Source organism: Protopterus annectens, chromosome 1.part2 (assembly GCF_019279795.1).
Source record: "Protopterus annectens isolate FY-2018-M chromosome 1.part2, PAN1.0, whole genome shotgun sequence".
Classification (NCBI taxonomy): domain Eukaryota; kingdom Metazoa; phylum Chordata; order Ceratodontiformes; family Protopteridae; genus Protopterus; species Protopterus annectens.
The window spans coordinates 1,228,853,586-1,228,875,247 of NC_056727.1; the positions used below are offsets into that span (position 1 = coordinate 1,228,853,586).

The following is a 21,662-nucleotide window of genomic DNA, read 5'->3' on the forward strand; positions in this document are numbered from 1 at the left end:
CCCGATGTCCCACCCAATCAAAGGGAGGCAGCAACCACAGAAATTCTCCAGCTGCTAGAAAAAAGAGCAATCCAGCACGTCCCCCCAGACCAATCCGGATCAGGCTTTTACTCCAGGTTCTTTTTGGTGCCAAAAAAGACGGGGGGACTTAAGACCAATCCTCATTCTATCCTTTCTAAACCTGTCAGTGGCCAAAGAGAAGTTCCGGATGGCCACCATTCAATCCATTCTCCCACTCCTGCAAGGACGCGTACTACCACTTTCTGATGGACAGGCGATCCAGAAGGTTTCTCCGCTTCTGGCTAGGAGCCAGCCACTACCAATTCAGGGTCCTTCCCTTTGGTCTCACCACAGCCCCCAGGGTGTTCACCAAAGTATTAGCAGTGGTAGCGGCCCACATGAGACTTCAGGGAATACAGGTCTTTCCTTACCTAGACGACTGGCTCCTGTCCGCCCCCACAAGGCATCTACTGTGCTCAGCCAGAGATTATTTCCTCCATCTGGCCTCCCGACTGGGAATCACAATCAATGTCAAAAAATCTTCTCTTCAACCAACCCAGGTCTTAGACTTCATTGGAGCCAGATTTTATATAAACTTTTTGCAAGTCTTTTTGACTCCGGACCGACTCCGGACCCTGAAGCTCCACGTGCTAGCCCTTCTAAACTACCCGGCTTCTCCAGCGAAATTGGTCCTGAGGGCTCTAGGATCCATGGCGGCAACTATCAACCTGCTACCCTTAGCGTGCCTGAACATGAGGGTACTACAGTGGACTCTACAGGTTCAGTGGTCCATCCTGCAACATCCACTGAATTCACCCATTCCTCACAGCAGGGTTTGCAAGAAAGCCCTACTCTGGTGGCTCCAGTCTCCGGACCTCCAGAAAGGGCGTCTCTTCTCTATGCCCCCCCTTCTAACCACAGTGACCATGGACGCTTCTTGCCTGGGGTGGGGGTGGGGCACTGTATGGGCAGAACCGTCCAAGGCACGTGGTTCCAATCGGAGACCTTGTTGCACATCAATGTCCTAGAGATTAGAGCGGTGCTTCTTGCGTTGCAAGCACTCCAGGCCCTTCTTCCCTTGGGGACTATTGCAATTCAGACTGACAACATGTCAGTCGTCTGGTATATCAACAAACAAGGGGGAACCAGATCCTACCCACTTTGTCGAGAGGCCATGAGAGTTTGGGAGTGGGCTATCTCCACCAACTGCTTTCTCATAGCAACGCACATTCTGGGCCGGTCGAACATCTTGGCAGACAGGTTGAGTCGAACCATCCTTTCACCGTACGAGTGGTCTCTGAACCCGAGAGTGGCAAAGCAAATTTTCCTCAAATGGGGTCAACCTTGCTGCAATCTCTTCGCGTCTCCTTCAAACGCAAAGTGCAGTGACTACTTCGCTCTAATTCCCCCACCAGGGGAATCCCCCAGAGATGCTCTGGTGTATGTTTGGCCATCCGGTCTACGTTATGCTTATCCACGTCTTCCCCTAATGCTAAAATTCTTGCAGAAAGCACGTCGGTTGGGGAGCAGAGTGATCCTCATAGCCCCATTCTGGCCTCGTCACGCGTGGTTCCCTTGCCTATGGTCTCACCTAGTGAACCCCCCATGGGTTCTAGATCCCACTCTGGATCTGATCTCTCACCTACTAGGGTTGACAACCCCGAACCTGGACAACCTCAAGCTCACAGCTTGGCTGATCCAGTTCCAGTGATAGCTAGGACTTCCGGTATCTCGTCACCTGTTAAGGCTATTTTAGTAGCCGCTCATAAGCCTTCTACGAGGAAGGTTTATAATAGCAAATGGAAACATTTTTCTATTTGGGCGGAGCACAGAAACTTAGATCCCTTTACAGTTCCGTTACCAGCAGTGCTAGAATTCTTATCAACCTTATTCGACCAGGGTGCTAGCTCCTCTATGGTCAAAGTCCAGTTAGCTGCAATCTCCCACTATCATGTGGGAAGTGATCTCGGGCCCCCTGGCCTCTTCCAAATTATGTAAGACCTTTTTAAAAGGCACTTTCCTCTTGAGACCCCCTGTTAAAGATCCAGTTCCTCCATGGGATTTAACTCTTGTTCTCCAATCTCTGACAGCTCCCCCGTTCGAGCCTGCAGCCTCGGTGGATCTAAAATTATTATCTTGGAAGACGGCCTTTCTTATTGCCATCACCTCGGCCAGAAGGATTTTGGAACTTCAAGCCCTTTGCGCCAAACCACCATACTTGGTTTTTCATAAAGATAGAGTTTCCCACAGGACCAATCCTTCCTTTTTGCCCAAGGTCACGTCGGAACCCAACATCAACCAGTCCATTAATTTACCAGTATTCTTTCCAAATTACTAGAACAAAGGTGAATATAAGTCGCATTCCCTGGACGTACACAGGCAATTAAGATTTTACCTTCACAGGACCGCTGGTCACAGGAAATCTGACCAACTCTTTGTATCCTTTGCAAAACCCTCTTTGGGAAAACTAGTATCAAAAGTTACATTGTCCAGATGGATTTCCCAATGTATCCTGCTTGCATATCAAAGTTCTGGTCGACCTGAACCTGAAGGGGTCCACGTCCATTCTACTCAATCAATTTCTACCTCTGCTGCTTTTTGTTCCAGAGTTTCCATGTTTGACATTTGTTCAGCAGCCACTTGGGCTTCATCTCATACGTTCATTAATCATTACAAGTTGGACATAATTTCCAGAGGGAGAGCATCCTTCGGCTCTGCAGTGCTCCGGAATATCCTTCCATGAGGACCTCCCAAGGTTTATGTAGCTGGGGACTCTGTCCCACAGGTTGATTGACAAATGAAGTTAACTACTTCAGATAAGATATGTACTTACCATAACGTTCCATCTGAGTAGGTAATCTTCATTTGTCAGCAACTGACCCCCCCCCCCCCTCCATCCCCCTGACTTGTAGTGCGTACTAGGATTCCTATCCCTTGTTTCCAGATAAACTTAGGTTAGGATTTGGAGCTGATTTCTGTGTTGTAATACTCTGTGTTACTAAGCAAACTCGATCTGAGGTCAGGAAGGGTTAGCAGGGGATTGTGGGTAAGGGGGAGGAGCTTGGAGCTCGGATCTTAGCTGTTTGAAGCTGCTGGCTCGGATCCGATATGGATACAATACCCACAGGTTGCTGACAAATGAAGATTACCTACTCAGATGGAACGTTATGGTGAGTACATAACTTCTTTTTTCTAACATCTCCTAGATTTCCCAAGATTCTAAGTTTTACCCTTCTCTTTGTCTGCCCCATATACCATTTACATGGTGTGCATCCACATCCAATGATGTAGATCACACCACATGAATTACAATTAAACTCATTTTTTGCAAAACATTTTTTACCATTAATAGTCCATCCATCCACATTCTTTATTTTTTCACATACTTTGCAACCCCCACATGGGAATACACCTTTCCTTTTGATTACCTCAGTCTTATTTTTCATTCTTAATAATTCTCTTAAATTATTAAACCTACCATATGAAAAAACAACCTTTTCAGGGAACAATTTACTGACTAAATTCATCCCTACAAATAATGGGCCAAAGGTCATTAATCAACCTTCTGAGTACCCCAGAGAAAGGGGAAAATTTACTAACAAAAAACAAGGGTTCAGCATCCATCTTATACAAGTCATTGTTCTTAATGCCTTCCCTAATTTGAATTGATTTAACATTTGATCTCCTAATGCCACTTCTGTTTTCTAATTTCCCTAGGGCCTCATCTGTACATTCCCTGCTGTAACCCCGCTTTAATAACCTATCTTTGACTAATGAAAACTCCCTCTCTAATATCATTACATCAGAAGTATTAGTTTGTATCCTTTTGAATTCCCCATAGGGTAGTGATTTAATCAAATGGTCAGGATGAGCACTACTTGCTTCAAGAAAACTGTCCGCTGCAGTCTCCTTATGAAAGGGTTTGTACTGCAAAAAGCCCTTATCAGCATAAAATTCAACATCCAAGAATTGCATACATTTCCTGTTCACTGTATAAGTAAATTCCAAGCCAAATGCATTACGGCCAAGTAAATCCATAAACTGATCAAATTCATCAATATCTCCACTACATACAAAAATCAAATCATCAATAAATATTTTAAACACAAAAACATTGTTTTTAAAAAAATCCGTCACATAAATAAACATATTTTCAAAATGTGCCATAAACATAACTGCATACGAAGAAGGGGCAAAGGCAGCCCCCATTGCAGTTCCTCCCAACTGTAAATAAAAATTTTCTTCAAAAACAAAATAATTATGCATCAAAGCAAATTCTAAAAGTTGACACGTATGTAGTTTTAGGTCCGTCTCCCAACATTTTCACTACTGCCTCCAGACCTAATCTAAAATTGATATTGGTGTACAATGATTTTACATCCACACAGGCAAAATAAAGGTTAGGGTTCCATTGAATCTTCTTGACTTCTTCCAACACATGGGATGTATTTTTAGTATAAGACTGTATTCTTGAGAGATATGATTTTAACTGGGAATCAAAAAAAATTCCAACATTTTGTAAAACACAATCCACCCCAGAGACAGTGGGTCTACCAGGGGGTTTTGTTAGACACTTATGAATTTTTAGAATAACAAAAAACCTAGCATCTTTGGGAAATTTTAAGTACAATTTTTTGACATCTCCTCCAGTAAAAAATCCCAGTCTTTCTCCCTTTTCCAGTAGTTCTAATAAAGAACTATTGAATTATTTTATTGGATTAACACTCAATTGTTGATATACTTTATCATCTGATAATAAATCCAAAGCCATGTTCCTGTAATCCTTTCTATTCAAAATCACCCAATCCTCCTTGAGCAGTGAAATGCTCTGGCATAAGATTTCTTACAAGATCTGTTGTGCCTCCAGCAAGGGACAGAGCCTTCTGCATCTGGAATCCCCACTCTGCCAAACAAAGGAACACTGTCCTGTCAGGACTCCTTGGACAGCGAGGAGAAGAACTGTATTTCTCTTGCTAGACACACAGGACATTGTTTTCTCTGGTTCACACACAGAAGAAATATTATTTGGAGAAACCCTTGTCAAAACAAAGGCAGAAAGGTATCTGCTCAGAAAAGATATTTTGACTTTGAGTCTGGCTGCCCCTAAAAGTGTTTATTTCTGTTGTTTTCAGAGCTCTGGAGGATGCATTTTTGGCAGCCTTCCAAGATCTGGACACCCAATCCTCTGCTTGTAAGAAGTCATGCAGATTCTGTAGGGTTAAAGAGTCCCAGAAGTACCTATTTAAGAATCTTAGATTCAGTTATGTCCATGTATCAGAGATGGGATCCAGATTTGATTCCTTCTGTCAGAACCTCCTAGTAATAAAGAATGATGAGTGGTAGGCAGATATGGAAAGAAAATTTATACAGCTGATATCCTGGCATTCAGGGCAATTCATCATCCAATTCATACGACCAAGTTTCAAATAGCAGTATTAGACCAACTATGAGAAAAGCTAGTGGAGATATTTGAGGACTTGAGGGAAAACTGATGGAGCTCATCCAGAAAGATGATTGGCAAATTTAAATGTGGATATGGTGTTGTGAATGCGGCATACATGGTTACCGCTATGGATTCTGTAATTAAACTTGCCTGACTGAGGCTTTAACCTCGGCAAGACGATGTCAAAGTACAGTGCCTAACTGCACCTTCAGATAAGGATCTGCTGTTTGGGAACCCTGTTAGTGAATTGTTTAGAAGCTGGAGGAAGGATTATACTGAATGTAAAACAGCCCCATGCATACCAAGGTAAGACAGAAATTACCCCTCCAAACCAGGTTCTTACTGTCACAGGCATAGTAAGGGTAAGCCAGCAAGGATTACAGAGGACCAATAGAAGACAAAGTGACAAGAAGAGAATAAGTGAAAGCTTGAGAGGACTCCATGGGCTGTTCATCACCAGGGAGTGACCATGACTACATTAACATCCTCCCTCTTCCCCCATCTCCCACCTTAAACAAGATTGCTAAAAAGACTATCAAAATGCCTTCCAGAGTGGAAACAATCCCACAGACAGATGAGTTCTGCATACTATTGCCCAAGATTGTATTTTGCAAAAATTCCCAAGATTGCACTGTTTTCTCCCTTACCAAAAGATAGGACACCTACATTTCTCAGTTCTGTAAGAACTTCTGGCTCTACGGGCCAAAATGATGGTGCCTGTAAGGGAAGTAAACAAGTTCTGCTCATGACCTTTTCGATCCCCAGAAAGGATGGACCTTTGGGACTCATTCCAGATCTTTCAGTACATTCTTCAGAGTTCCAAAATTCAAGATGTTAATCCTCCTGGCCCTGTCACCCCTCTTATTTCCTCTGGTTTTGTTGGTTACCTTCGCTCTGAAGTATACCTGTCTTCATATTCCTATCTACTGGGAACATAAGTATTTTCTCTGCTTTTAAGCAGGGGGCTTCCACTGTTAGTTTAACATATTGTTGTGTGATTTGGCTACTGCTCCCACATTTTTTTACAAATTTCCTGTCACCAATAATTGTTTTCTGCAGGACCAAGGTCATTCCCATATACCCATGCTTGGACAACTACCTCTTTCAAGCAGTTTCACAGAAGGAGGTGAATCTGGCCCTTGCTTTTATCATAGAATACTTCCAGAGGCAGGGATTCTCCCACAACATTTAAACATGGCCCTTACCTTCATCATAGATTGTTTCCAGAGTTTGGGGTTTTCTTTCACCATTCAGAAATCCTTCCCAGAGAGTTATCTTTCCATGCTCTGTACTAGACTCAAGTGCCAGAAGGCATCTGTTCCACTAGAGAAACTGGGGAAATATTTCTTCAGATGTTTCAATCTAGCATGGAAAAAGAAGCCGTCTACCAGGTAATGTTTTAGGGCTCTGGGATATATGGATTATCTGAAACATTTGCTACAGTCCATGTTTCAGTTGTTGTTAACATGTATTTTAACCATGGATAAGCAGTTGCTTAGGCTACAGAAATGGCCAGATGAAAGAATACCGAGGATAAGAATAGTATTTATATGGTTTGATACTGCGTGCATGCCCATCTGTGTGTGTTTGTGTGTGCATGTGTGTTTGCGCACGCACACATGCATGCATACTTGTGTGTGCTGTTAGTGGGAGTGCCACGGCGATCTGTTTTATTTGGTCTAGTTTTAACACATCAAGCCTTCTTCCTCTAGGAACCTGGTTGTCGGTAATTTGTGGACCACTATTAAGTGTTCGTAATGATATATGATGAAAACAAGGCAAAGTTCAAATGTTTATCAACAGTTAGATGCTATTGCATTAAAATAATTTTCTTTAGTGCAAGCAAGTTTTCTTCCTTGTGCTTTTTCAGGATGAATGCTGAATCCATTTATATTATTGGAAACCTAGTAATCACAGCTGAAAACAAGGTTAAGGATTTGGTCCAAAAATACTACAGTGTTGTTCATTTAATATTGAAACTATTACAAATCTAGGAATGTTATCCCAATTATTGATTGTCTGTTCCTGTGCAGCCTTTTTACTTAATGATCAAACACTGGCCAGAGGAAAAGGGTTCAGCAAAAAAAAATATTTTTCAATCACTTACGCATGAGCTGGGGCTGCTTAGATTGTTGGATTATGCTCAGCTTTTCACATGGATTATGTCATGCCTATATGACCATAAAATATGCTGTAGTGCATGAATCCTTTTTCTTTAATCTGCATGACACATAACTGGGGATCAGCAAGGGAGGTCTAAGATATTAAGACTGTGGAGAGATTTGCTTTTCAAAGATTTCCACTGCTTTGGAGTAAGCTTCCTATAGGTCTGTAGGTGCTTCCTCTTTGAAGGACTATTACCTTAAGCACAACATTTCCTCATCCTGGTGAGTGTTTTCGTTCCTGCAGAATGATATGTACATGTTGTTGCATGTAAATAAAACATAACTTTTTCCCCCCTTTGCTATTTCTGCGCTGTTCACTTGTCTGAGTGCACACTGTGTTGGGAGTTGAGGGAAATCTCACTATCCTATCTGTAGAAGTGCTCCTCATTGGTTCTTATGGCATTTTATCACATTTTAATGATTTTGTACCACAAAAAGCCCCCCACAGAAAAGTGTTTGTAGTCCATTTTTTCTCCCAATGTAGTCTTTAATTCCTCTTGTTGTGATCCATTTCTGATCCGTAGATCTTTTATTCAGTAGTGTCAGTCACAGCCTAGAACAGCTCAGGATCTCAGGATGGAATTTCTAAAAACCTTACATTGTTGGCTGACTGTGGGAGTGAATGGAGGGGATGATTCTGTGGGCTTTTATCTTTCAAAAATGCTAATGTAAGCACAATTAATAGTTTAATGCAAAAGGGCGGTTTGTAGTCTGCTGTGAAGCTGACAGAACACAAAGCAGACCGCTACTTGGAAAAAAAAGTTTCTGATACACTAACCATAGATTCTGAAAGTAAGCAGCATTTGATTCCTGCCTTTCTAAGTGAATGGCCAGGACAGCCTGAAGCACAGCTGTAGTCCATGTAATGTTGGAAGGAGATATGTTAATTCGGAAACGGTCATGCCAGGATGGCCTACCCTAAATTAGACTATTTTGGGGTTGAAGAGGTTAAAATTAGAACTTTTTTTTCTGTAGAACCATTAGTACTTTGTAGAACAGCATGGAAAGATGAACTGTTTTTTTTTTCAGTTTGTGACCATACTGGTTCTTTAACAGATTTGAGCTGTTATATAGGTAGAAGATAGGTGGTTTATCCCTGGAAAGATGTTAGCTTTTGAATGGTTTAAAACAAAACCCTACCTACCATGCAATTAACAGAATTGCTCTTGAGACCTCACTTACTGGTAACAGTGCTAGAGAAGTTAGCATTGTTGCTGAATTCTGTCATCTGTGTTCCTAATTATGCATTGTGTGTATGCTGTGTATTCTCCACATGATAATTTTGTGGTTACTTTTTAACTAATTAAAATCTTTGTCTGACTATCCATTTTTGCTTTACATCTTCTTGGCTGTGACTAAAAAGGACTTATCGTGTTTCAGTGTTGCAGTCATCACACTTAGGCTATCCTGCCAGGGTTAGCCCTCAGTCGGCCCGAATACCAGAGGCTTAGTATTTCTGCATTGGTTGCTGTCGCTCCAGGACTGACTTCAGGTCATCCGTGGTATAAAAATAGGCAGTCGATGCAATTACGTCAGTCTTTCTTGCCAAGGAGCCCGAAGAAGAAGCAGTTTGCACGAGTGCCGGTCGGCCACTACCTGAGTTTTAGTTTCCAAAATTGAAGTTGAAGTCTTCTAAAGTGAAGTTCCCCGTTGAGGATCCTTTTTTTCTTGCTCTAACCGATGTCAGAAAAAGTTAACAATTGTCTCACCTGTGGAAAGCAAATACCACACTGAGATTTCCATTCTAACTGCGTCACCTGTTTAGGCCAAGACCACGACGTCCCTCGCTGTCGGTTTTGTGTTTTGTTCAATGCCAGAACTATACCTCGTCAGGCCCTTATCGTAGCTAAATACTTTTGCTCTCGATCTCTGTATTCTGAAATGGCTTCGGTAAGCCATCTGACTACCGATCTTCCAAAAAAAACCGTAAGGATAAAGACAGAGGCAGAACGCACAGGTCCAAAACTGCCAATGACACTTCCGTTAAGCTAGTCGCCAGTTTGCCAGTACTCAGTGAGGTGCTTTTGCAGCCCCTGATACCCGCTTCTATGGATTCTCAGGCTACTACCGAGACCTGTTCGGAGTCAGGTATGCCGCGAGACTCTTCTTTGACTACGGCTCCTGCGGATGTCTCTACCTTGGATGGGTCTGGAGCCACTGTGCTGGCACCGGCTTCTGAGGAAGTTCTTCGCACCACCGATATTCGACACAAACCGATGACTTCTTTCGTGTCTTCAGTTCTTTCTAAAACTACCGAGTTTCTAAGGCCCAGAGTACGAACTACGCCTAAAAAAAAATGATCCAACCTCAAGCACCTGCTTCTATGCCTCAATCTCAGATGCTTAAAATGGCAGAAGACCTTATGCTGATGAGGAGAAGCCAGCCTACCCCTGCTAAAAGAAAAAGAGACTTGTCCCCAGCAGCTTTATCTGACCAAGAGTCTGACGACTCTGAGGTTTCTGATTATGAAGACATGCCCTTATCTACTTATGAGGATTCAGATGCAGAGCAATCCATTCTTTCTGTCTCTCCTCCAGAGGATATTTCTTTTAGTGAAACTCTGCATATTTTGAGAGAGTATTTCCATTGGGAATGCCAGGATTATCCTCGGTCCAAAAAGAGACTCGGGGAAATTTTTAGATTTACCACGGCACAGACCCTTAGCTATTCCTCCTGTTCTGGATGTTGTGGATGATGTTTTTATGGAATCCAGTCTAACTTCTGATACTCTACCTCCTGCTTCCAGGAAACTTGACAGGTACTACAGAGTCCCTGACTCACACAAATGTCTTTTTAAAAATCCTACTGCTGACCCAGAGGTCATCTCCCAAGGACCTAAGGGAATAAAAGCAACCACAGCTAAGAATCCCACCCCTTCGGACAGAGATTCCCAAGCTTTAGACAGATAGGGTAGAAAAGTATATACCTCTGCAACTCTTGCCATTAGAGCATTAAATTGTCAGTTCCACATGCTGAAATACCAGCAACATACTATGGAACTTATTAAACAAAAATGATCCACCTTCCCTGACTGTGCAGAAAATAAAGATTTATAGGAGCTTATGCATTGTGCATGCCAAGTTAGTAAGCATACCCTGCAATGTGGGTTTAACACCTTAGAAGCATCCTGCATGGCAGCAGTCACAGGTTCTGTACTTACAAGGCATGCTTGGCTTAAGGAACAGAACTTGCCAGACCATGTCAAATCAAAATTATTGGATGCACCACTGGGCAAAGACAATCTGTTTGGCACCAAAGCAGAAGAAATTTTAAAAAAGATGGAAGAAAAAGCTAAGTCTATGCAGACAGTTAAAGACTTTTTGCAAGTCCAGCCTCCAAGATTCAGTAGGCATTACTCCTCAAAATATTGGTCCTTTCCTGCCCACTCAAGGCCGCCTCAGACTAGACCTAGGGGAAGCAGACCCCCCAGACAGCAGTCTCAGGGAATGCAGAGATCTAAGCAATGGCGTTCCTCCACTTCTTAAACAGGGAGTGCTAAGCCACCCCCTTATGGAAAGAATTCACAATCACTTCTCAACTCCTCTTCTCACCTCTGCCCAACTGCTCGTGCCCCTAGGAGGAAAACTTGCCTCCCATGCAAAAAACTGGGCCTCCATCACCAACGATCGATGGGTCCTCAACATAGTGTCCCAGGGATACAAATTTTATTTCCACACGCTGCCAACCCAAAAGAGTTCCCTGATCTTCCTCCAAACCAGTGGGCAGAGGCACAAAACTAAGTTAATTCTCTGCTCTCCATGAGGGCAAGTCAGCCTGTTTATGCAGACCAGATAGGCCAAGGTTTCTATTCCAGACTTTTTCTGGTACCCAGAAAAGAGGGCACCTGGTGCCCAATCTTAGATCTAGCCATTTTAAATACCTTCCTGGTGGTACCAAAATTCATAATGCTCACCCTACAGCAGCTTCTCCCTATGCTGTCCAAAGATGCCTGGTTAGCCACCCTAGACCTAAAAGAGGCCTATCTGCACATCCCAGTCAGAGACTCTTGCAGGAAATATCTACATTTTGGGGCAGGATCTATGCATTATCAGTTCTCTGCACTTCTCTTTGGCTTATCCACTGCTCCCAGAGTTTTCACAAAATGCCTGGCTCCAGCCATTACTTTTTGCAGGCAAAGAAATAGTCAAATTTACCCCCACTTGGATGACTGCCTGATTCAGGCAGACAATCAGGAAAAGCTATTGCAGCACCTGACATTTGTAAAGGACCTACTAACCTCACTGGGGTACACTATAAACGAAAAGAAATCCAAATTAGACCCCAGTCAAAAGATTGTATTCCTGGGAGCAAGCCTGGACACAGCATCCCAGATGGCATTCTTGACTCCAGAAATACAAGCCTACCTGACAGGCTACTTCTCTCAAATAGCCACCAGAACCCAGTTATCCGCAAGGAACATTCTGCAAGCTCTAGGGTTCATGGCCTCCTGCATTCTACTAATTCCATATCCTACTACTACCAAACTAAGTAAAGCGGAAAACGAGCAGACAACGGATTCCTTCAACACTTTATTCACGTAAGCGTTTTCACTGACACCAATGCATTAGCTTCTTCAGACTGAGTGAAGAAGCTCACTCGCAGACTCCCAGTTTAAAACTTCCCCGTAAAACTCAAAGCCAGTGAACAAGTGGCCACAAGAGTGATGTCATCTTACAAATTCAGGATTAAAGAAAAATTGCCTGTTTTTAAAGGTTTTAAATGCTATGTGCTATGAAAAATCACTTCTAGTAAGGAAATAAAAACCTTTGCAATCATTACTTAAAATCACAATTAAACATATTCTTCTGATCCATCAAATTTAAAACGCTTAATAAGGTATTACCACTCCCATTATACAAAAACCATATAAAAATATATAAATGCAAAACACTAATAAATTATGCACCATGGTAACATAAACTACCTAAGCATGTATTAGGTTAATGAAAAAAATCTAAATAAAAAGAATAGACACGCACATACTAAGATACACATTCAAAGCCCAAGCTCAAACTTGTTTTTAAATACGAAAACATTCCTACCTAGTAAGGGCCTTCAATTCTATTAAACATTTAATAGATAGAGCCTCATTTAGACCAGGGAAAATGTGTGCTGCTGTTTTAACCAGTTCTCAGTTTTTCCAATTTAAAACAACCTCGCACTGGTCACAGGTAGCTACATAAACTACCCCCCCCCTCCCGAGAGTCACAATTTTCCGAGAGGAAAATAGTCAAGGATTTATGAACATCAGTATAGCATTAATAACAAAATTAACACTAATGCTTTAGCTAGACACATCTCAGCTTTTCCTGCCCACCGTTTTATGTTTGTGGTGCTGCAACAAATGGAATTTAAACAGAGAGGGGGATCTTGGGAACTTAAACTGGAAGAGGCAGAACTGGAATGGCAGGTTAGAACAGCAGCGCACATTTTCCCTGGTCTAAATGAGGCTCTTTCTATTAAATGTTTATTAAAATTGAAGGCCCTTACTAGGTAGGAATGGTTTTCATAAATATATATATATATTATATATTATATATATATATATATATATATATATATATATATATATATATATATAGATAGATATAATATATATATATATATATATATATATATATATATATATATATACACATATACATATATGTATATTTTTTTTGATGACTTTTTATCTTTGATGAGTTTTTATTGCGCATTTAAAAACAAGTTTGAGCTTGGGCTTTGTATGTGTATCTTAGTATGTGTGTCTATTATTTTTTTTAGATTTTTTTCATTAACCTAATACATGCTTAGGTAGTTTGTTACGATGGTGCATAATTTATTAGTGTTTTGCATTTATATATTTTTATATGTGTTTTGTATAATCGGAGTTAGTAATACCTTATTAAGTGTTTTAAATTTGATGGATCAGAAGAATATGTTTAATTGTGATTTTAAGTAATGATTGCAAAAGTTTTTTATTTCCTTATTGGAAGCGATTTTTCATAGCACATAGCATTTTAAACCTTTAAAAATAGGCAATTTTGCTTTAATCCTGAATTTGTAAGATGACCTCACTCTTGTGGCCACTTGTTCATTGGCTTTGAGTTTTATGGGGAAGTTTTAAACTAGAAGTCTGCGAGTGAGTTTCTTCACTCAGTCTGAAGAAGCTGATGCATTGGTGTCAGTGAAAGCGCTTATGTGAATAAAGTGTTGAAAGAATCAGTTGTCTGCTCGTTTTTCGCTTTACTAATTCCATATGCCAGACTGCATATGAGGAAACTTCAGTGGTACTTAAAAAGCCTTTGGTGTCAACATTCTCAGGACCTGGAAACTATTATACCTATGATACCTTGTCTAAGGAAAGATTTTCTTTGGTGGACAGCAGCATGCAACCACAACAAGGGACTTCCCTTTTCACAACCCCACGCCGCAGATTCTAATCACGGATGCATCAGACTATGCCTGGGGTGCACACCTGGACTGAAGGTGCATTCAGGGCCACTGGAGCCCAAATCAAATTTATCTGCACATCACCCAAAAAGAAATGCTAGCTGTTCAGCACACTCACAGCTTTCAGATCCCTACTCTCTCCGGGGCCTCTACTAATCAAAACCGACAACACCACAGTGATGTGGTACATCAACAAGTAGGGGAGAACCCACTCTTACCCACTCTGCAGGCTAGCCATGACCCTTTGGAACATGGGCTCAGCTATGCATTTTCATCTGCTAGCACAATTCCTGCCAGGCAACCAAAACTCTCTGGCAGACAACTTAAGCAGAAATCTCCTAGACCCACACGAGTGGCAATTAAACCACGACACCTTCAGCCTTGTGACCCAGAAATGGGGTACCCCGAAGGTGGACCTCTTTGCCTCCCCCAAGAACCACCAGCTCAGCAAATTCTGCACCAGTGAACCTCACAGCAAGGCCTGGAAAGTGGATGCCCTATCCTTCCAATGGGTAAACCTCTCAATCTATGCATTTCCCCCTCTACCTCTTCTTACAAGAGTATTACTCAAAATAAGGGAGGAAAGACCAAGGGCAATCCTGATTCCCCAAGACTGGCCACGCCAGCACTGGTACCCACTACTGCACAGTGTGTCACCATTGCCTGTATAGCACCTCCCTCAGATTCAAACTCTCTGGGCTCAACAGGAGGGAGAGTTCTTACATCCACAATTGCAGACCCTTAACCTGGCAGTCTGGCTTATTCCTTGGCTTCTTCTCCAGTGGCCAGCCTAAACAAGCAAGTCCTGGACGTTTTACGTGAAGCCAGACAACCCAGCGCTAGAAAATCCTATGCTGACAAGTGGAAAAGGTATTGTTCCTGGATCCCGACTAAAGGAACTGACCCAGCACAGCCCTCCTTACCTCTCATTCTGGATTACCTAGCTGACCTACTCCGCAAGGGCCTTTTCTTCTCTTCCATTAAAATCCATGCCTCTGCCATCTCTGCACATTACAGCACTGAGCCACGTCTCTTTTCTCACCCTCTCATCAAGCAGTTCTTTAGAGGGGCTAACAACTTAAAGCCACCAAGAAGAGCCCCTACCCCTGCTTGGGACCTTAACTTTTTGTTGGAAAAGCTCACGCTACCCCCTTTTGAGCCTGCAGCTTCAGCAGAGTTAAAATTCCTGTCTTGGAAAACAGCCTTGCTTCTGGCCATAACTTCAGCTAGAAGAGTGTCTGAGCTACAAGCACTTATGGCTGTGGAACCCTTGATCATTTTTCATGCTGACAGGTTCTCCCTCAGGACTAACCCAACTTTCATGCCTAAAGTGGTGTCCATTGTGGCTCTCAACCAATCTATTCATTTGCCCACCCTTTTCCCTAAACCTCAAAATAAGGAGGAAAGGCTCTTGCACTCTTTAGATGTACACAGACAGCTCAAATTCTTCCTGGATAGGACTAAGCCCTTTAGGAGATCTGACCAGTTACTAGTCAGTTTTGCACCAGGGGCAGAGGGCAAGGCCATATCAAAACAAACCATTTCCAAATGGATAGCACACTGTATCCATTTCTGTTACAAACTCCATGTTAAACCACCCCCACAGGGGGTCAGAACACATTCCACTAGGGCAACTTCAACCTCTGCAGCCTTTTGTCAGAGGGGTCCCTACCATGGACATCTTGGAAGCTGCAACATGGAGTTCTGTTCATACCTTCACCAAGCATTACCACCTACCTATCTTTTCCAAATCCGGGGCAGGCTTTGCAACTGCAATCCTGCAAGGCATACTAGCCAGCCCCAACTTTTCTTAACTGCCTCCACCTGTTCATCAGCTTTGGGAGTCAACCCAAGTGTGATGACTGCAACAGTGAAACACTAAGGACATAATACAGTTGTGTACACTTACCATAAATGTAGATGTTTGAGTGTATTCACTGTTGAAGTCCTGGTTTCCCACCCTTCAGCCCCATTGTCTCTCTTCCTCACTCTTTACAGGGCTGTTGGTATTTACTTTCTACTGATGGTGTTATTCCACCATAACCTAGCTCCCTATTTGGGGGCTCCTGACATTTGGGGCAAGAAAAACTATTGTAATGGTGTCGGCTGCATGTTGTTATACCACTGATGACCTAACATCAGTCCTGGAGTGACGGCAACCGACGCAGAAATACTAAGCCTCTTGTGTTTGGGCCGACTGAGGGCTATCCCTGGCAGGATAACCCAAGTGTGATGACTGCAACAGTGAATACACTCAAACATCTACATTTATGGTAAGTGTACACAACTGTACTTTGTAGAGCAGGCCACCTACCCGGTTACCATATTAAATAAAATGAATACGGTTGAGTAATGGCATGTTATGGAGCTGCTCCTTGTGCATCCCAAGGGACTGATTTCTAATGCGTTTTGAATGAATTGTATGTATTTGGAGAATGGCTTAGACTTGCATGTACTTTTTGTCTTTCAGTTGAGGAGTTTGATGTAGCGTCACATCTAAATACTTTGCCCGAGCTGGTAGACAGAGTGTATAATAGGCCGACTATTGAAACTTTGAAAAAGGAAACCATCAAAGGAGTTACAGATCCAGATCTGTTAGAGGTATGTTTTACACCAATAATGTTCTTCTGTAGATAATAAACTAGTGCCTTTCCTTTTTCACTCACTACTTAACCCCTTGCTTGCACTTAAAATGCATTGATTTTTTAACTGTACAGAAAGTATTTACCACAATCAGTGTGTATGCTGACATAGATTTCTCCCCAGTCTTAAATGCTATGTTTCCTTTTTTAGTACTTTTGCATGTGAACTTGAGATGTATTGGAAGTAAGACTTTTTGTGTTAACAACATAGTAAATTTAAAACAAAATTCTTTTGATGCTTACAAATTCTGTTTTCTTGATGTTTCTTTTTTTACTACAAAACCATGCAGACAGCAACTGAACAACAGGTGTAGAATAGCACAGCTATGGAAAAAGTTCAGTTTACATACTAACAAATCATATAGCTCAACCTTTTAGTGCAAAATAAAATTTAGACAAAGTCAAAAAGAATTATATCCACCAAAGACAAGAAAACTGTTTAGTACCACAAACGACCAGGAATAATACCGCCAAGATGTTCATCGTGTTTCACTGTTGCAGTCATTACACTTGAGTTATCCTGCCATCAGGCGACCTGCAGTCAGCCCGAGTTCCAAAGTCTTGGTGTGGCGTCGGTTGCTGTCGCCTCTTCCCTGACGTCAGTGCGCCAGGGGTATAAAAGTTGCAACTGACACCATTTTCTTCAGTCTTTCTTGCCGCGCGGTGCCTGAAGCAAAAGCAGTTCGCAAGTGCCGGTCGGCCGACTCCTGAGATTTTCAAAATTGAGTTTCGGAACCGAAGTCTTCACTAAAGCTAAGTACCCCAATGGGGAAACTTTTTCTTGCTCCAGACCGATGTCAGTAAAAGTTAATAATTGTATTTCTTGTGGGAAGCAAATACCTCATAAGGACTTTCACTCTTACTGTATTCCTTGTCTAGGCCCTGGCCACGACATTACTAGTTGTCGGTTTTGTGCTAGATTCAATAAACGCACTATTAAATGTCGGTTTGATTTTGCTCTACATTATTTTGGCCGAAGGTTTAATTACATAATGCAGTCGGAACAACCGACGACCAGAATTTATAAAAAACGCAAAGACAAAGAAAAGGACAGGCATCCGAGGTCCAAAACTAACGACGAAGCCTCTTCTAGGCCAGTCGCCGGTTTGCCGGTTCTCAGTGAGGTGCTTTCGCAGCTCCTGACACCCGCTACCTCAGAGCAACAGGCCGTGACCGACAGCCACGTGGAGACACCGAGGCCTGTGGAAACTCAAGGTGTTGGGCCTACGGAAACTATACCCTCAGATGGGTCTGGAGCCGCTGAGCAGGCATCAGCTTCTGAGGGTGTTTTCAAACCTTCACAGCTTACAATTAAGCCCACTACAGCAGCAAAGGTAAAGTCAAAAACACCATTAAAGACAAGGAAACAAGTATAGCATTCTCCAGAACAGTCATCCATGCCAAAGAAACAGATGCTTAAAATGGCCGAAGATCTAATCACTTTAATCGGGTTCCCATCCCCCTCCTGACAAAAGGCCTAGGCAAGACACTGATTATGATTCCTCTGACCAGGTTTCCATTTCCTCTGATTCCTCTTCTGGTTAGGGATATTCTCTCCCTCCCTATGAGGACTCTGATGCAGAAGAGTCCATACCTTCAGCCTGTCCGCCTGAGGATTATTCTTTTGGGGAAACTCTGCACACCATGAGGGAGCATTTCCATTGAGAGAGCCAGGATTTTTCAGAATCCAAGAAAAGGCTCCGAGACTTCCTTTTATTGCCTCAGCACAGGCCCCTGGCTATCCCCCCTGTACTTGATATTGTTGATGATGTTTTTTCTGAATCCAGTCTGTCTCCTGATTCCTTAACCCCCCCCCCTGCACCAGTCAAGCCAGACAGGTACTACAGGGTCCCCGACTCTCATAAATTTCTTTACAAAAACCCCGCTGCAGACCCAGAAACAATTTCTCAGGGTCCTAAAGGGGTCAAGGCTTCCACTGCTAAAAATCCTGTCCCCTCTGATAGGGATTCCAGAACACTGGGCAGATGGGGGGAAAAGTTTACACTTCTGCTACTTTAGCTATAAGAGCTTTAAACTGTCAGTTTCACATGCTTAAATATCAACAGTACCTCATGTCATTGTTAAAACAGAAAATGGTTTCAAATACAGAAAGTCCTGTCAGTAAGGAAATGCAGGATTTATTGCATGCAGTTGAACAAGTGGGAAAGCATACTCTGCAATGTGGTTTTGATTCATTAGAGGCTTCTTGTAGAGTCGCAGTTACAGGCTTTGTTATTTGAAGGCATGCTTGGTTGAAAGAACAAAGTTTACCTGACCATGTTAAAGTAAAATTATTGGATGCTCCATTACAGCATGATACTTTGTTTGGTGTTAAGGCAGAAGAGGTGTTAAAGAAAATGGAGGATAAAGCAAAGTCAATGCAGACAGTGAAAGATTTCTTACAGGTTCAACCACCTAGATTTAGCAGAAACCGGCCTTCAAAAATGGTCCTTTCCAGTGTCAGGCCACAAAGAGGCAGATACAGACGCCCAAGAGGCAGATCTCAGCCCCAAGGCTCCTACAGACCTTAAATAATGGGGTGCTTGAGCCCCCAAAGGAGGGGAAGACAAATCACAACCTTATAGGAAACAGTCCCAATGACTTCCCTCTGCAAATGCCAAGCACTTACCTTTTGACAGCACCCCTAGGGGGAAAGCTAGCACTTTTCTCAAAAAAATTGGCACATGATCACCCAGGACCAATGGGTGCTGAATATTGTTTCTCAGGGTTACAGGTTCCACTTCCACACTCTTCCAAAACCAAAAGGTATGCCAGACCTGCCACAAAACCAATGGGCAGAGGCACAAAAACAGATTGCTGCTCTTATGGACATGGGAGCTGTTCAAAAAGTTCCACAACAAGAACAGGGACAAGGATTTTACTCAAGACTTTTCTTAGTACCCAGAAAGGACAAAGCCTGGAGACCAATACTGGACCTGTCAATCCTAAATACTTTCCTGGATGTTCCAAAATTTAAAATGTTAACACTACAGCAACTTCTGCCCATGCTGGGCAAGAAGGCTTGGCTAGTTACTTTGGACCTCAAGGAGGCATACCTGCATGTCCAAATCAGACAATCTTGCAGAAGATACCTCAGATTCATAGCAGGCTCAATGCATTACCAATTCTCTGCACTGCCCTTTGGCTTATCTACTGCGCCCAGGGTCTTCACAAAATGCCTGGCACCAGTAATTGCATTTTGCAGACAAAAAGGAATTCAAATATATCCCTAATTAAACGACTGCCTTATTCAAGCAGAGAGCAAGGGCATTCTTCTAAAGCATCTGGCGTTTGTAAAAAGATTGCTAATGTGCCTAGGGTACACAGTAAACGAAAAGAAATCAAAACTAGTGCCCTCTCAAGAGATAATATTCCTGGGTGCAAGCTTAAATACACCTGCCCAGATGGCTTATCTCACGCCAAACAAAGGCAACTGACTCATTACTTTCAAATGATGGCAACAAAAACCCAGCTCCCTGCAAGAAAAATTCTGCAGGCCCTGGGCTTCATGGCATCCTGCATTCTACTAATTCCATATGCAAAACTGCATATGAGGAAACTACATGTTATCTAAAAAGTGTTTGGACTCAGCATTGTCACAGCCTGGAGACAATCATAACTTTAATTCCCTGCCTACAACAGGATTTTCGATGGTGGTCCCAGGCCTGTCACCACCACAAGGGACAGCCTTTCACCTTGCCCACAGCCAGGCAGACAGTAACAACGGATGCATCAGATTATGCCTGGGGTGCACATATGGCAGGAAAATGTATTCAGGGCACGTGGCCCAAGGAACAAATGCATCTTCACATCAATCAAAAAGAGATGCTAGCTGTGCAGAATGCCCTGACAGCTTTCAAGGACCTAATAAATCCAGGGCAACTATTAATAAAGACGGACAATACCACAGTTATGTGGTACATAAACAAGCAAGGGGGCACACATTCCTACCCCCTATGCAGACAAGCCATGACTTTGTGGAACACAGCACTGACCTATCAAGTACATCTGCAGGCACAATTCCTGCCCGGAACAAAAAATACACTGGCAGACGAACTAATGGATCCTCACGAATGGAAGCTAAATCCACAAGTGTTCAGCATGATAACCAGGAAATGGGGACGCCCAGACATAGATCTTTTTGCCTCCCCCAAATACAGAAATTTTGCACAAGAATTTATTACTCTCAAGCATGGAAAGTGGATGCTCTATCATTCAGCTGGAAAGGCCTGTCAGTCTATGCCTTCCCTCCCATGCCCCTTCTCACCAAGGTGCTACTAAAAGTCAGACAAGAAAGGCAGAAAATTATCCTGATTGCACCAGACTGGCCACGCCAGCACTGGTACCCAATCCTAAAGAGTTTGTCTCGAGGCCCAGCTTGGCTTCTACCTCAAATTCCTCATCTTCTGACACAACAAAACAATCCGTTTCTGCACAGTCAACTCAGAACCTTAAACCTGGCAGCATGGCAGATAATGTAGCCACAAGCCAGGAGGCCCAGCACTAGGAAATCTTATGCAGAAAAATGGAAGAGATTCTGTGCTTGGAACCAGGCACAAGGGCTCGAACCACTTGTCCCTAATATACCTCAGATTTTACAATACCTAACTGAGATGCTGGACAAAGGCTGATCTTTCTCATCTATTAAAATCTATGCCTCTGCCATTTCAGCTCATTACAATACGGAACCTCCTATTTTTTCACATCTTCTACTACGACAGTACCTCAGAGGGGCAAAAAATGTAAGACCCCCAAGGAGACCACCAGTACCTACTTGGGACCTCAATTTTGTTTTAGAAAAATTCACACTGCCTCCTTTTGAACCAGCCAGCACAGCTGATCGAAAATTCTTGTCATGGAAAACTGCTCTACTCCTAGCAATAACTTCAGCAAGAAGAGTCTCAGAGTTACAGGCATTAATGGCTGTAGAACCTTTCCTCATTTTTCATCAGAACAGGGTTCCTCTTAGGACAAACC

General features: G+C 42.7%; 1 protein-coding gene across 1 annotated transcript in view; it reads left to right on the forward strand.

Moving 5' to 3' along the window:
• The window catches only part of UTP11 (UTP11 small subunit processome component), a 264,149-nt gene that overhangs the window by 193,207 nt on the left and 49,280 nt on the right, over positions 1 to 21,662 (forward strand). Inside the window, exon 6 of the mRNA XM_044060088.1 lies at positions 16,514 to 16,644. Within this exon, the coding sequence (XP_043916023.1) occupies positions 16,514 to 16,644 (131 nt within the window). The remainder of the gene's footprint in view (positions 1 to 16,513; positions 16,645 to 21,662) is intronic.